General features: G+C 42.0%; 1 protein-coding gene across 1 annotated transcript in view; it reads right to left on the bottom strand.

Annotated features, from left to right (window-relative positions):
• Positions 1–260: 260 nt before the first annotated feature.
• The window catches only part of EFHB (EF-hand domain family member B), a 47,927-nt gene continuing 33,251 nt past the window's right edge, over positions 261–14,936 (bottom strand). The window contains exons 9-13 of the mRNA XM_057545661.1: positions 11,372–11,424; positions 9,235–9,442; positions 6,054–6,266; positions 3,956–4,137; positions 261–560 (exon numbers count right to left, since the gene is read on the bottom strand). Coding sequence (XP_057401644.1) covers positions 387–560; positions 3,956–4,137; positions 6,054–6,266; positions 9,235–9,442; positions 11,372–11,424 — 830 coding nt within the window. The 3' untranslated portion in view covers positions 261–386. The remainder of the gene's footprint in view (positions 561–3,955; positions 4,138–6,053; positions 6,267–9,234; positions 9,443–11,371; positions 11,425–14,936) is intronic.

The raw sequence follows: 14,936 nt of genomic DNA, 5'->3' as shown, positions 1-14,936 counted from the left end.
CACCTAAAGAGAAAAATAACAAAATGTTGAAGGCAGAATTTTGTGAACCTGGTATCACAAACCAGACTTTGAATATCAGGCCACCCACTCAAACATAGCATTCTTAAGCACACTAAACATGACAAACTTCCAGCATCATTCTGAGCTATGCCTTTGGTGAGCTTAAAGGTTAACTCCAAGTGCTTGGCAAATTCTTTGGTGCTTTATAGAAAACAAGAAAATAAAGTTTAAAGTCCAAGATCTCATTTATTAGCAACGCATCCAGGCATATAAGCCCTATGACAGTGATTGCTGAATTATAATATCTAAAACCAGAATGGACTGAACATTTTAGATGAACACGGATTTAACAATTCTTTGGTGTAAATGAATGAACTCCACAAAGATCACACGGCTGTTTTGCACTTGGTCCAGTCTGCGTGTTGTAACTCATTCAGAACATTTCTGATATTCTCAACACAAACTTCTCCCCGGTGATGTTTTTCTGATGCAAGATTCCATACATTTTCAAATTCATCCTCTGAAAGCTTGACACCAATGTTACATAATATCTCTGCAATCTAGGGGGAAAAAAAAAAAAAACTTTGAAAGTCAGGCTAATATTTATGTGTTTTTCAGTTTGTATTTTCAAAAATATCTTTATAATATCTAAGACTGTGGACATTTATCCCCAAAAAAGATGTGTGCATGTGTGTGTGTGGTGGGGGAGGAGGGCTTATTACGTATAATAAACCAATATTAAAATTCCAGTACTTTCAGCTCAGGAATCGTTTTGCTAATATGAATGAATATAAGCATGTTCAACTCTACTAGCCAGTATACAAAATTACTTTCAACTCTAAGTGTTTCTGTTTATTTTAAAGGGAGGTGGCCAAATTCAAGCAGAAAGGGTAAAAGAGTTAAAGCTAGAAGACTCGCTGGATTTGATTTCCATCCCAGTCACCTCTTATGTATGTTATCTAAACCCCTTGCATATTAGTGTCTCTTCTTTAAAATAAGAATATTTATGGGACTTTCCTGGCGGTCCAGTGTGCTTCCACTGCAGGGGACACACGTTCGATCCCTGGTCGGGGAAATAAGATCCCACGAGCCACGTGGCCAAAAAATAAAGAACATTTATGGAATGTCTCTAACTGGCCTGTTGTAAACTTTAATTATAGCTGGGGGTGTGCAAATGTCGGAGAGATAGTGCATGCGTGAGCGAGTGAGCAGACTAAAATCTGAGCGTGTTGAAAACCAGCAAACTTTGGTTATTAATCATCTCTCTGCAGTGATAATTAGTAAAAGAGATGAAGGGAGGGGAAAAACATGCTTTATATGTCCCAGGGAAAATATAAGAAAGGAAAGATAAGAACCGGTAGTGGGAAGAAATATTAGAATGAGTAGAGGGAAGAAAAGATTTGAAAAAAAAAAAAATGAAACTACATTTCAAAGAGGAAAGACATTTACTATGAAGCATACAGGAGGGAAGCAAAGAGGGAAATGGAAAGAAAGGTTAGACAGTGAATAGGAAAGCCAAAGAAATAGAAGAGCTGCAGAATACCTCTATTAAACTAAATCTTAACCATTAAAAGGTCCCCTAGATATGAGGTGCCTTGTGGGAAATTCACAATATAATCAAATACACTTGAAATTCAGGAGATCCGTGCTGTCAGGGGCAGCAGCTACACAGCAGGAGCGCCTCAAGGCACCCGTGTACAGTTGCTATTTTCCTCCACCCAGTGACAGGTAAAGAAAGTCCCTGCAGGGACTTCGCTGGCGGTCCAGTGGTTAAGACTCCACGCTTCCACCGTAGGGGGCTCGGGTTCAGTCCCTGGTCAGGGAACTAAGATCCCGCATGCCATGTGGTGCAGCCAAAACAAAACAAAAAAATGTCCCTGCAGAGCGAAGCCCTGAGGTGGGTTCTTGGGCATCCCAGCCCTTCTCCCCTGCTTCCTTCCCAACTCTTTGGGAGGCATTCCTACCCTCGTTCAGCTTTCCATCCTCCTGTATTGATTAGCTAACACTTTTACAGAAACCCATCTATTCTCAAGGTGACGTTATTGCTCCAACCAGGTCTCTGGGTTCTTTTTTTTTTATTATTTTCTTAGTAGACTTTATTTTTTAGAGCAGTTTTAGGTTTCTAGAAAAATCGAGCAGAAATTATAGAGAGTTCCTGTATGCTCTATCACTTGACCCCTCTTTTCCCCTGTTAGTAACATCTTGCATTAGTGCGGTATATTTGTTACAGTTGATGAGCCAATATCGATACATTATTATTAACCAAAGTCCATAGTTCACATGAGGGTTCACTCTCTGTGTTGCATAATCTATGGGTTTTGACAAATGTATAATAACACGTATCCACCATTATGGTATCATACAAAATAGTTTCACTGCCCTAAAGATCCTCTGTGCTGCACCTATTCATCCTTCCCTTTTTCTCTCCAACTCTCTGGCAACCAACGGTCTTTCTACTTTCTCCATTGTTTTGCCTTTTCTAGAATGTCATTTAGTTGGAATACTATATGTGCAGGCCTCTGGGTTCTTACTTCCTACCTAGAATTGTGAGATAAAGGATGACTTCCTAGTTAAAAGAAGTTTAGGCATCAGGAAACAAGCAGGAGATTTTTGTTTCTTTTGGTGGCCCTGAAGCCCTATTTCATAGGCCCTTTAGAGTGACTGAGGGAAGAGAAAATGCAGTCTGCAAATGTCTCTTCTCTGACCCTCTGTGGTGGATCCTGGGTTCCTTCTTTGGGACCAGCCAGCAGGCATCTTCCTCTGAGTTTCTCCCCTCCTCTCCCCCACCTCAGTGGGAATGAATCATCGGAATGAATCTGTTACTAAGTTTGCAAGTTTGCAAGCCATCAACCCTGCATGTGAAGTCCCAGAAAGCATCATACGTCTGTTCACATCATTTCTAGCTCTGGATTTGAAAGTTCGAAGAAGCAATTGCTCCCTTGATCACAGCCTGCTTTCCACAATGGCAGATCTAGACAGGCTGCTCTGACCAAGACCTGCCATTACTCCTCGGCACTCAGAACCCCAATGGCTATTCTGGCCTAGCCGGTTGCACCTGCTTTATAACCAACCTAGGAAGAAAATCACCTGGGGCATGAAGACCATGTTTACCGAGTGAAAAAACAAGATACATGGGCTGACACGTGGCAACAGGACAGAACATTTTAAATCAGTGCTTGTTGCAGATAATCTGAGATAGCAGCTCATAAGGATGGCAGAGTGGCCCTCCTCACACTTACTCTTTGGTTTCGGAGACCCACGACCACAAGGGTACTTACACAAGGAAGGGATTGAGCCTCTTTGCTTTTACTCAACAAAGAATAGTGTTGAATATCTTAGGAAAACAGTTTTATTTTTATACATAGGTCATAGTGAATATATGACATGAGTGTAATGCTTCTTACTAGAGTAAATTCTACTTCAAGAATTGTACCAGGGCTTCCCTGGTGGCGCAGTGGTTGAGAATCTGCCTGCTAATGCAGGGGACACGGGTTCGAGCCCTGGTCTGGGAAGATCCCACATGCCACGGAGCAGCTGGGCCCGTGAGCCACAACTACTGAGCCTGCGCGTCTGGAGCCTGTGCCCCGCAACGGGAGGGGCCGCGATAGTGAAAGGCCCGCGCACCGCGATGAAGAGCGGTCCCTGCACCGCGATGAAGAGTGGCCCCCACTTGCCGCAACTAGAGAAAGCCCTCGCACGAACCGAAGACCCAACACAGCCAAAAATAAATAAATAAATAAATAAAGTAGCTATACAATTAAAAAAAAAAAAAAAGAATTGTACCAAATATCACAACCAAAACCAAATTGAACATTATCCTCAAGAATCTTAATTCGGGGGGGGGAGGGGGCGGGGTGCTCCTGATGACTTTTGTAATATAAACGCTCAAGCAAATAAACATTTCCACCTTTGTGTGTAGTTGGCCTTTCAACCCTTTTGAAATCACATGTTGTACCTCTTTTTTGGATCTGGTCTTGAAGAAGTCTCTTTCAAACAATCCTTTCTGGCCAAAGATGGTAGGATGCAGCAATGAATAGGCATTTCCGTCTTCACCATAATTGGTTCTGTCACTGATGCGGCGAATTTGGGGGGCGGGAATATCAGACCGAATGGTTGGAACACCGCAGATGGGATAACCTAGGACATGGATGGGGGAGGAAAACAGACATTCTAAATACAGCCGCCACCAACCATGTGGCTACTGAGCACTGGAAATGTGGCTAGTCCAAACTGAGCTGTGCTCTGAGTGTAAAATACACAATTTCAAAGATGTAGTACCCAAAAAAAGAATGTGAGACATTTAATTAATCATTTTATATTGATTCCTTGTTGAGATGATAGTACTTTGGAGATACATATTATACACAAAATATATATATATATATATACACGATTAAAAAAATGTTTTTTTCTTTTGGCCACGCCACACAGCATTCAGGAACTTAGTTCCCTGACCAGGGATTGAACCCAGGCCTCGGCAGTGAAAACACCAAGCCCTAACCACTGGACTGCCAGGGAATTCCCAATATACTATTAAAGTTAATATCACCTGTTTCCTTCTTCTTAATGTGGCTACTAAAATTTTTTAAATACATATGACACCAGGACTTCTCTGGTGGTGCAGTGGTTAAGAATCCACCTGCCAATGCAGGAGACACAGGTTCGAGCCCTGGTCCGGGAAGATCCCACATGCAGAGAAGCAGCTAAGCCCGTGCACCACAACTACTGAGCCCGCGCTCCAGAGCCTGCGAGGCACAACTACTGAAGCCCGAGCGCCTAGAGCCCACGCTCTGCAACAAGAGAAGCCACCTCAATGAGAAGCCCACACACCACAATGAAGAGTAGCCCCTGCTCACCACAACTAGAGAAGGCCTGCACGCAGCAAGGAAGCCCCAACGCAGCCAAAAATAAATAATAAATAAAAAAATAAAAAAAACATACAACACTAGATACAATACAATACAATACAATACAATAGAGTTGTATTTCTATTGGGCAACACTATTTCAAAGCAAGTAGCAAGCTCTCATCACAACAGAATGTAAAGCATGTCTTTGAAATCCAAGAAAAATATGTAAGAAAAATATGTTAAGAAAAATATGTAAATCCTTAATCATGGCCTTAGTCCAAAAAAAGGATCTTGACCAATGTAAAAGAGTCTTTCTAAATTCATCATGCTTGATATTGAGATCTGGGCAGTTATGGGTTGAACTGTATCCTCCCCAGACTTTTATGTTAAAGTCCTAACCCTTAGTACCCCAGGAGGTGACCTTATTTGGAAAGAGGGTCATTGCAGGAATAATTAATTAAGATGAGGTTATACGGGAGAAGGGTGGCCCCTTAGTCCAATATGACTGGAGTCCTTATAAAAAGGGGACATTGGGACACAGCTGCTCACACAGGAGAATATCAGATGAAGACGAAGGCAGAGATCAAGCTGTTGCAGCAGAAGCTGTGTAGCACCAAAGACTGCCGGCAAACCCCCAGAATCCAGGATAGGGCCTGGAGCAGATTTTCCCTCACAGCGCTCAGAAGGAAGCCACCCTGCCAACACCTTGATCTTGGACTTCCAGCCATCATGAGATGATCAATTTCTGCTGTTTAGCCATTCAGTTTGTGGTATTTGTTATGATAGCCCTAGCAGACTAACAGACGGGGAATAAAGATGTAAGGAACTGTTCTGTAAGAACTCTTCAAATATTTGAAGGCAAATCTGTTTGTAGCTAAGAATCACGTGGTTCAAAAGTCTCCTAGCACTTGGTGAAGTCTGAATTCCAACGAGGTCTAACATTCTGGGTTCTGAGCTATGATGGTTTCAGTTTCATTAATACAGAATCATTTTACTTGGGTCACCATGAACACTAGTTCAATTCAGCCTACATTTGTTGAGCCCTCCGGGGTGCTTAGAATACAGAACTGAATGAAAGGTCCTGGACTTTGAGAAAGTTAGAGTCTAATAGAGGCTGGGGGACAATGCAAGGACAGACAAAGGACACTCCCCTTCTGTGTTTGTTGATCCTTTTAACACTCAGCAAATAATGTGACATACTCACAAGTAGAAGGAACAGCGCCTACAACTGCACTGATCTCCGAAGAAGTTGTCTTGTAGTGATTAGAAACTTTATCGCTTGGCCTCAGAAGTGTCCGCAGAGTCTTTTCTGAGCTCCCTGGCTCTTTCAAGACAATATCTTCAGGCTTTATCAGGAGAGCTGGTTCAGATTCTTCTACATTAGCCTCAGCAGGGTTTGCACAATCTGGTTTTCCACCTTCAAGCAAAGACGGAAAGGGGGGAAAAAAAAGTACAGGACAAAGTTACTACCTGGTGCTCACCCTGTAACAAGATGAGTTTTCCCATTTAGTCTCTTCTTGCTGGTGGAAACGGAGGCTGAGCTGGTGTAGACCCTCCGCTGACACCAGTAGCCACTGTGGAAGTACAAGTTCAGGCCAAGGTCATACACCAGGAAATCTGAACAAGGTCTAACGTTCTTCTGCTCACCACTTCGCTCATTTTATGCTAGAATAAAGCTTTTAAATCTGAAACACCAAATGAAAACGGAGAACTTTTTTTTTCTTTCCTCTTTTTTAAAATTAGAGCCGATTTTCATATTTGACTCGAACTACAGGATTACCAGAGTTGTTCCTAAGACTGTGCCCTGGGGAGGGACAGGAGAAGAAATATTTGGAGCTGTAAATTCCACACATACCTGATCGCGGTAGGGAGGGAGCCCCCATGCACTGTGACATTTGGAGAAGCGACGAGAGCTCGCTGTGAGCGCAGGAACCGAGTCTATAAATAACTCCTTTCCAATCAGTGTATAAGAGAAAACCCTGAGGTACAACTACGATTGTAAGATTCTGTTCTCTTTTGCAGATTTGCTTTGCTGAGTCAGTTCTGAAGTTGAGGAGGAAATTCCTGACACAGCTTTTTCACGGAGCCGCTAAGTACACAGCCAGCACTAGGCGGCGCTGTGGTCTCTCGAGCGCTGGAGGAACTCAAGGTGCTGGGCAAAGCCCAGCCCCGGTGACACAGGCGAAGGGTGCCCCAGTGCCAGATCGGGGTGGCAAACCAGAAAAGACAGGCCCATCTAAAGTCTGCACCCCCCGACTCAGCCCCTGCCAATCGCTGCCGTGAAAGCGTCGGGCCCAGTGTTCCAGACCCTCTGGACCCACTCCCTGCACCCACTCCCCACAAAAGGCAGAAATCTGGACCAAGTATGAAAAATAGTTTCTCAGAAAACTGCTCGAAAGCCCCTGCCTTAAAGGACGCGCCCCCTTTTCTCCAGCCGTCAACAGTAAGATGGAACTTGATATAAGAAAATTCCTGGCAATGCATTCCTGAGTCCCTTCTGACTGACCCACCAGCCACTGTCTTAGAAGAAGAGGAAAACCTCAAGAACTCCATCGAAAATGGCTGCTCAAGTCAGGACACCCCCAACCAGGAACAATTAGAAGAACCACCTGTTTTGAAAGCAGGCTTTTGTTTCCCCCACTGCTTCATGAGTTGTACCAAGAAGGAAAATACTCTGTCACCCTCTATTTATTGCTGAGAGAACTAGGGTAGACTTGTTTTCTATAAAAAGCTTCATTAGGTAGAGAAGATCCTCCTATTCTCCTAGCGGACAGCAGAGAAAAGCCATCCCAGAAACCGGTAAGGGCTCCCGTGATGAGTAAAGCCCCAAGTGTGGTACTGGCTTTGCAGGAATAAAAGTGAAAACAGGAGTATCTTCACGTTTTAGAGGAGAGATATACCAAGAGGAGATAAAAATGTAGACAATCTTTCAAATGTTAATCGTCTGTAAGAATCAAGACTTGAAAATTAAAGCAAACGAGGTATCATTATATAACAACTAAATCACAAGAATGTTTGAAATAACACTCAATGGTAGCAAGATTGGAGTAAAACCTTCTCACCACCGTGACTGATAAAATTGCAAATTGGTACAATCATTTAAAAAAGCATAATGAAAGAGGGAGTTACTTCTGGGACAAAAATAACATTCATAAGAAATGAGATAACAGAAAGCTTTCTGAGAGATGATAATCATTATAGCGTCACCCATATTACTTTTAAAATATCTGGAAATAACCTAAGTTCTAAAAAGTGAGGAAATGATTTAGTAATTCATAATACCTCAGCTTAAGGGAACTGAGAATGAAGTTTACAAAAACCATAAAAGTATCTCTTCATTCCATAGAAATTTGAGAACTAAGTGTTTTTTTTAGCCAAATAAAAATGGTACAGTCACCGTGATTTTAGCTATTTTAAAATATTTCCATACACGGACTTCCCTGGTGGCAGTGGTTAAGAATCCGCCTGCCAATTCAGGGGACACAGGTTCAAGCCCTGGTCCGGGAAGATCCCACATGCCACAGAGCAACTAAGCCTGTGCACCACAACTACTGAAACTGCACTCTAGAGCCCGCGAGCCACAACTACTGAGCCCATGTGCCACAACTACTGAAGCTTGTGCACCTAGAGTCCGTGCTCCACAACAAGAGAAGCCACCGCAATAAGAAGTCTGTGCACCGCTACGAAGAGTAGCCCTTGCTCACCGCAACTAGAGAAAGCCCGCATGAAGCAACAAAGACCCAACACAGCCAAAAATAAAATTAATTAATTAATTAATTTTAAAAACAAAGAACAAGCTTATAAAAAAATTTTCCATACGCACACACACATATGTATATATGTATATCTATATAGGGTTAGTGATGCAGGAAGATAATGTGTAAACATGAAGATATTTGAATAAAAGTAAAGATTATGTTTTTCCTTTTCTTAAAAAATTTAACAGATCAAATTCTATTTTACAATTGACTTTTCCTGAGGGAGGGGAGCTAATTTCTCTAAGAAAATGGTTTTCAAACAGCTTTCTGAGGAACTCTCTTTCATATTTTGGGCTTCTGTGTAAATTGTTTTGCTTGTAATTGTTTTCTTTTGAATGAGTAATACACGGTTCCAAACTTAAAAGATACAAAAACATAGATTGAAAAGTGAGTCTCGCTGCCACTTTGACCCTCAGCAACCACTGTCCCCTCCCCGGAAATAATAAATGTTATCAAATTCTTTCCTAACCTTCCACAGATATTCTATGCATAAAAACGAAAACAAATATATGTATATGTGCATATCTTTAAATATATAATATTAAAGTTGACAAGAGTCAAACTCCTAAGGAAAAGAACATAATAAAGTCCATTTAAGAATTTAGCAAGCCTTCAGAAATTAAATACCTTTAATAATGACCCTCTTTTCATACTCTTTAAGAGGGGTTTTATCTTTCCAGTTAAGAAAATTTGCAAATTCAAGGTAGTTAATCAGCCCGTCGTTATCCACATCACAGTATTCAAATAGCTGGTCCAGGAGCTTCTCATCTATGTGCACACTGGCCTGGTCACATGCTTCCCGAAGCTCAGCTTTATCTATGGCCCCATCTCCCTTCTGTTAGACACGAAGCAAAAAAAGATGACGTGAGCATTGTCTTCACGAGCAGAGTGGGCAACATCTGTTATTTCCTTTAAGAAAAAAAGAAAGAGCTCTATCACATAAATTCAAAGAATCGGTCCTATTTTTCACATAAGGAGGGTCAGATATTAAGTGAGATTGGTCCCCATCGTGTCCATCTGATATGTGCGCGGTAATTTCAACCCTGGTTGGAGTGGAGTGTGGCTCACAGCCTTTGTTCATTTTAATATCTTTCTCATTAAATCATGCTGTTTACACTCAGGTTGAGCAGGCCTAAGCATGATTCATGCTTGACATTTCATTTGACCAATGTTGTGTACTTTTGACAGCTTTCTGCAATTTTCAATGCTTTCAAAGTTGGTGTTCCAACTAGGCAGTCAGGGACTTCCTTGGTGGTCCAGTGGTTAGGACTCCACACTTTCACTCACGAGGGCCTGGGTTCAATCCCTGGTCGGGGAACTAAGATCCCACATGCTGCGCGGTGTGGGAAAAAATTTAAAAGTCAACTGGGCAGTGATTATCCTACACTCTATTGTCTGGTAAAAAGAAGAAATTAGGGAAGTGGCTGCAGGCCAAGCACAGAGAGTGGATTCAAAGGCAGCTGCCCCTGGATATTAACGCTCCCGTCAACAAGAGGATTCACTCAGATTCATCCTGGAAGCGGGAGGGGGCGAAGTTTCCACCCCTTTCAGACAACAGTTAGAGACAGAAGCACCTACGCTGAGCGTGAAAGGAGGCAAATTTAGAAAGGCTCTGGGCAGAACCCGGCTGATTCACTTGCGGGGTGAGGGGCTGGAGCACATAATGCTTGTTAAGGAAGAATGGCCAGAGCTGGGCGTCTTACCGCTCAGCCCTACTGCAGCCCGTCAAGCCAAACTTAGATCCATCCGAGATGACAGGGAAAGGTCCCAGTGTTTTCAAAGTGGGTGCCAGCTGATAAGGGAGCTTTGGCCCTCTCAGAGAGAGTTCCCCGAGATAGTTAAACTCCCAAGGGAAAACATAAATGACTCACTAACAATCAGCTCCTAGGCCCAGGGTTGGATTCATAATGCTGGTGAAGGCAATCCCATTGAGAACAAGAAACTGACCCAGTGAATTCTAGATAAATTCCTGCAGCCAGACCCATAGGCCTGGAGAATGTTCCTAACCCTCATGTTGAAACAGAATGAGAATTTAAAATATATTATATGGGCAGGGAGCTGCAATGCCCTGGATTAAAGTAGACTGCTTTATGAAAGTCTCTGCTGCCAGCCCAAGTCAACCAAAACTACGAGCCCCACAACCCCAACTGAAAAGCAAAGGGGGGGGGCTGTTGAATCGAGGGTCCCCAAATCTGAAAAAGATGGTGGCAATAATGAAAGAAAATGCTTCTTATTCACTGGGTACAGAGCCACTCCTGCCTCTGCAGCCCTGACGTTTCCCTCCCCCCATAACCCAACCTCAGCTGTTCTAAGGAGGACTAAGTATGGGACAAGATCTGCTTGTCCCCAAGGGGGATCACAGGCCACAAGTATCTGTCCCAGTATGTTGTGGAACTTCAGGGGGATGGAGACTGAAACTAGTACGGCTTCATTGGCTATGGGTGCCAAAGTCGTCACCCTACTGAGTGTGCAGCCAGAAGAGATGTCAGGAATCAGCTGGTGGGGTTTGGGCAGGGTTTGTTCAAAGTGGAGAAGGAAAGTTAACAATATATTATTTCTGTGGCTTCCACTGCTGGACGTGTCAATTGGTATTGATGCTTTCCATACCTGTCTTATGAATGTTCAGGCACTTATGATCCAGAGAAGCCATATGGAGAGAATGCTAGTACCTTTGGGGCCCCTCAACCCTCATGACCCCTTTGAGCTGCAAGTCTCTATGAATAATGATTTCACCACTTAGAGCCGCTGGGCCTGGTTCACTAACCTGAAACCCAATGGTCTCCACTGGTCTGCTGTGGCTTTCAACCTCAGCGAGAGCTAAGGACCAAAAAAGGGCATAGTCACTCTACTCAGTGGGCAGAACTCAAGGTTATCATCACAGCTCCGGCCAATACTGCCATTGATGAATCTGTTATATTTTTACTGACTCTTGGACTGTTGCCAATGGCCTGCCTGCTTGGTTGCCACTTAGAAAACTACAGACTGGGGACTTCCCTGGAAGTCCAGTGGTTAGGACTCCATGCTTCCAATGCAGGGGGCATGGGTTCGATCCCTGGTCAGGGAACTAAGACCCTACATGCCGCCCGGCATGGCCAAAAGTATAGAAAATTAAAAATTTTTAAATTTAAAAAATTTTAAAAAAGAACACTACAGATTGGAAGATTAAAGACACCTCTTTTTGAGACAGAAAACTATGGATCAACAGAGGAATGGATAAAGAAGATGTGGTACATGTATACAATGGAATAAAAATGAACAAAATAATGCCATTTGCAGCAACATGGATGGACCTAGAGATTGTCATACTGAGTGACATAAATCAGACACAGAAAGACAAATATCATATGATATCACTTATATGTGGATCTAAAAAAGAAGGGGGTACAAATGAATTTATTTACAAAACAGAAATAGCATCACGAATGTAGAAAACAAACTTATGGTTACCAAGGAATGGGGGGGAAGGATAAATTGGGAGATTGGGATTGACATATACACACTACTATATATAAAATAGATAACTAATAAGAACCTGCTGTATAGCACAGGGAACTCTACTCAATACTCTGTAATGACCTACATGGGGAAAGAATCTAAAACAAAAAGTGTGGATATATGTATATGTATAACTGACTCACTTTGCTGTACACCTGAAACTAACATATTATAAATCAACTGTACTCCAATTAAAAAAAAGAAAAAAGAAAAAAGAAAACTATGGAAACAAATCACAGCTGCTGAGTGAACCATCCAGGTAATTCATATAGATGCCCAGGATAAGGGTCCATCCTCCGATGTGGATGACAGGAATCAAGCTTTGGAGTGAGCCTGCACCACCCAGGTTGCACCATCGCTGCCTGGATCCATCCTTGTAGCAGACATAACAATAAATGCACCATTAGACCGGGTGCCAAAAAAGCAGTCGACGTTTCTGAGGCAGAGGCTACCACCACATGCCTAACTTGTGACTCCTGCCACAAGCTGACCCATTTGTCTCATGGTGAGGGAGGACACATCACACACAAGGCATTGCCCCATGCTCCTGGCATACTGACTACATGAACCTTAGTCCCCACTCAGAGTTATTGATGGTGCATCTCTCTGTTGACACATTTTCAAGTTATAGAATTGCTATTTCAATCCGATGAGCCAGCTCCAGACACAAAAGTATGGCCCATGCAATTCATCTGAGTCACGTGCTTTGTTTTCTGGACCACTTTCGGTGACAGTGGCGTGACTTATAGCACAAAGGCTACTCAACAATGAGCTGTTAGTCAAGGTATTCAATGAACCTTTTCTGCTCCCAACCATCCACAGCAGTCTGGTATTACTGAGCTTTGGAACAGCCTTCTCAAAAACCACCTCCCTTCCTCACCAGCTCTCAGCTCACACGTCTTAGTAAACCAGTTTTGTCAATGAATGCAACTGTCCCCCAAAAGGAATCATCCCATCTCAGCTACTTCCTGGATAATAATCAGAATAAAAGGAGTTGGAATTATATATACCTATTTTGAAAATCTGAGACTCTGCTGTGACCATTCTTGGACATGATGAGTCTTTATTTCCCCCCCCCCCCACTTTAGATTTTAAGTTCCCTGAGTTAAAAGCCTGCACATTATCTGGGATAATGTTTGATGTGCTGGGAGTGTTCAACAAATAACAGACTTAATCCTCTAAGCCAAGAAGAGTCATTTAGGAAATCACAGTTTATTTGTTCTGTTTTGTCTTGCTTTTCAATTAAATTAAATCTGGGCATTCAATAGTATAAGATTCAAATCATCAAAAACAATCCTACAGCTGTACTAGGAAGACCCACATCTTATTACCCACTCAGGAAAAAAAAAACTCCTCAAGGACACTGAACCCTACATTGTACATATTAAAAGTTAACTATTTAAAAGGTATATCAGCATTAACTATTTCTCAGTAATTTCCTCCTGCTTAATTTAATTTTATCATAAGGAACGTGCCTGGTGGTTCACTGAGATCATCGACAGCTATTAAGATGATCGTCTTGACTATGATTACATTTAACGTGAGGAATTTTTGGAAAGAGGAGCACTATACATCCCGCTCGTTTTCCTTATTCACTTTACTACCATGTAAATTTCCCCACTATCATCTTTGTAGATACTTGGAGTTGAGTAAAGTTTAAAATATACTTGTTTTTGCTTACATAATTTAATTCAGAAGAAAAATTTTTAAATTACCTGTAAATAGCCATTGGTCTCTACTAAAAACCAGAGAAACAGTTGAATACTTACATTTTCTTTAAACACAACTTTGTGAGAAATGTCGTTGATGACTGATTGGTGTTTGTCCCAACATAATTAGTACAAACTTAACTGAGATACTTAACCCACTTTTTATTCACCAGTACATCACAGGCACACAGGCCCCTAATCTAAAATCAAATAAAACGAATGGGCTTAAAATGAATTAGCCAATGAGTGATCAAGATTTTTTTATAAGATAAAAATTGTGAGGTGTCACTTTTCTAAAACTGTACTCAACATCGGAATGGAGATAAGAATATTATCTTTTCCTTTTGAGATAAACTAAAATTATTCTGCTCTTTCTTTTCTTCTCCTATCAAGATTGTGATACACTACATCATCACGGGTTTACTTATGAGCTTTTATTTGTTTTTGTTAGACTCATTCTAAAACGGTTTGAGGCTGCCTAGAAAAAGAAGTACAATGAGAGCCAAAAAAAGTGAGGAAATCAGGGCAAAGAGAAAATAAAGTTGGACTAAAATAAGATGAAACCTGAAATAAAAAGAGTGCACAGAATTTATGCTATAAGATCACGTTCACAAACTAGATGTGTTTCTCTGCGTTGGCTCTAAGCTTCCTGGCAGCCAAGTCAAAAAGGTATGCACGATTGGTCCAAAGTCATGCTGTACATGAAGTAAAAACAAACCAGATACTTAGACAAAGCACAGTTATGTGCTTTAGAAAGACTGGGTTTCCTTATAAAGAGGATGCATGTGACAAAAATAAATAACAGCCGCATGGGCGTACTAATAAAAAATGTGCCACGTTTCACAAACTGTTTATGCAGTAGCGCTCCTTAGTGCAAGCCTAAGGCACTGTGCAGCTTGGTAAATCCTGTGATGGCCTAAAATGATGTCAGGTAATTATGCAGCCCCGGGTTGATCTGACTTGATCAAAGAATAAAATTTAGAGTAGCTTGAAAATTGAGTGATCTTGCTCTCAAAACTGAAACCACACCTGGTCCCCAGGGGAGAGCATTCTAAGCTTGACTTTGACCAGACTGACAATACCATGTGTACACATTCAGAGTGAGACAGAGACTGTCCATCCCCC

Source organism: Balaenoptera acutorostrata, chromosome 4 (assembly GCF_949987535.1).
Source record: "Balaenoptera acutorostrata chromosome 4, mBalAcu1.1, whole genome shotgun sequence".
In the NCBI taxonomy this organism is placed as follows: Eukaryota; Metazoa; Chordata; class Mammalia; order Artiodactyla; family Balaenopteridae; genus Balaenoptera; species Balaenoptera acutorostrata.
Note: the sequence above shows the minus strand (reverse complement) of the source record. Positions and strands in the feature narration are given on the sequence as shown.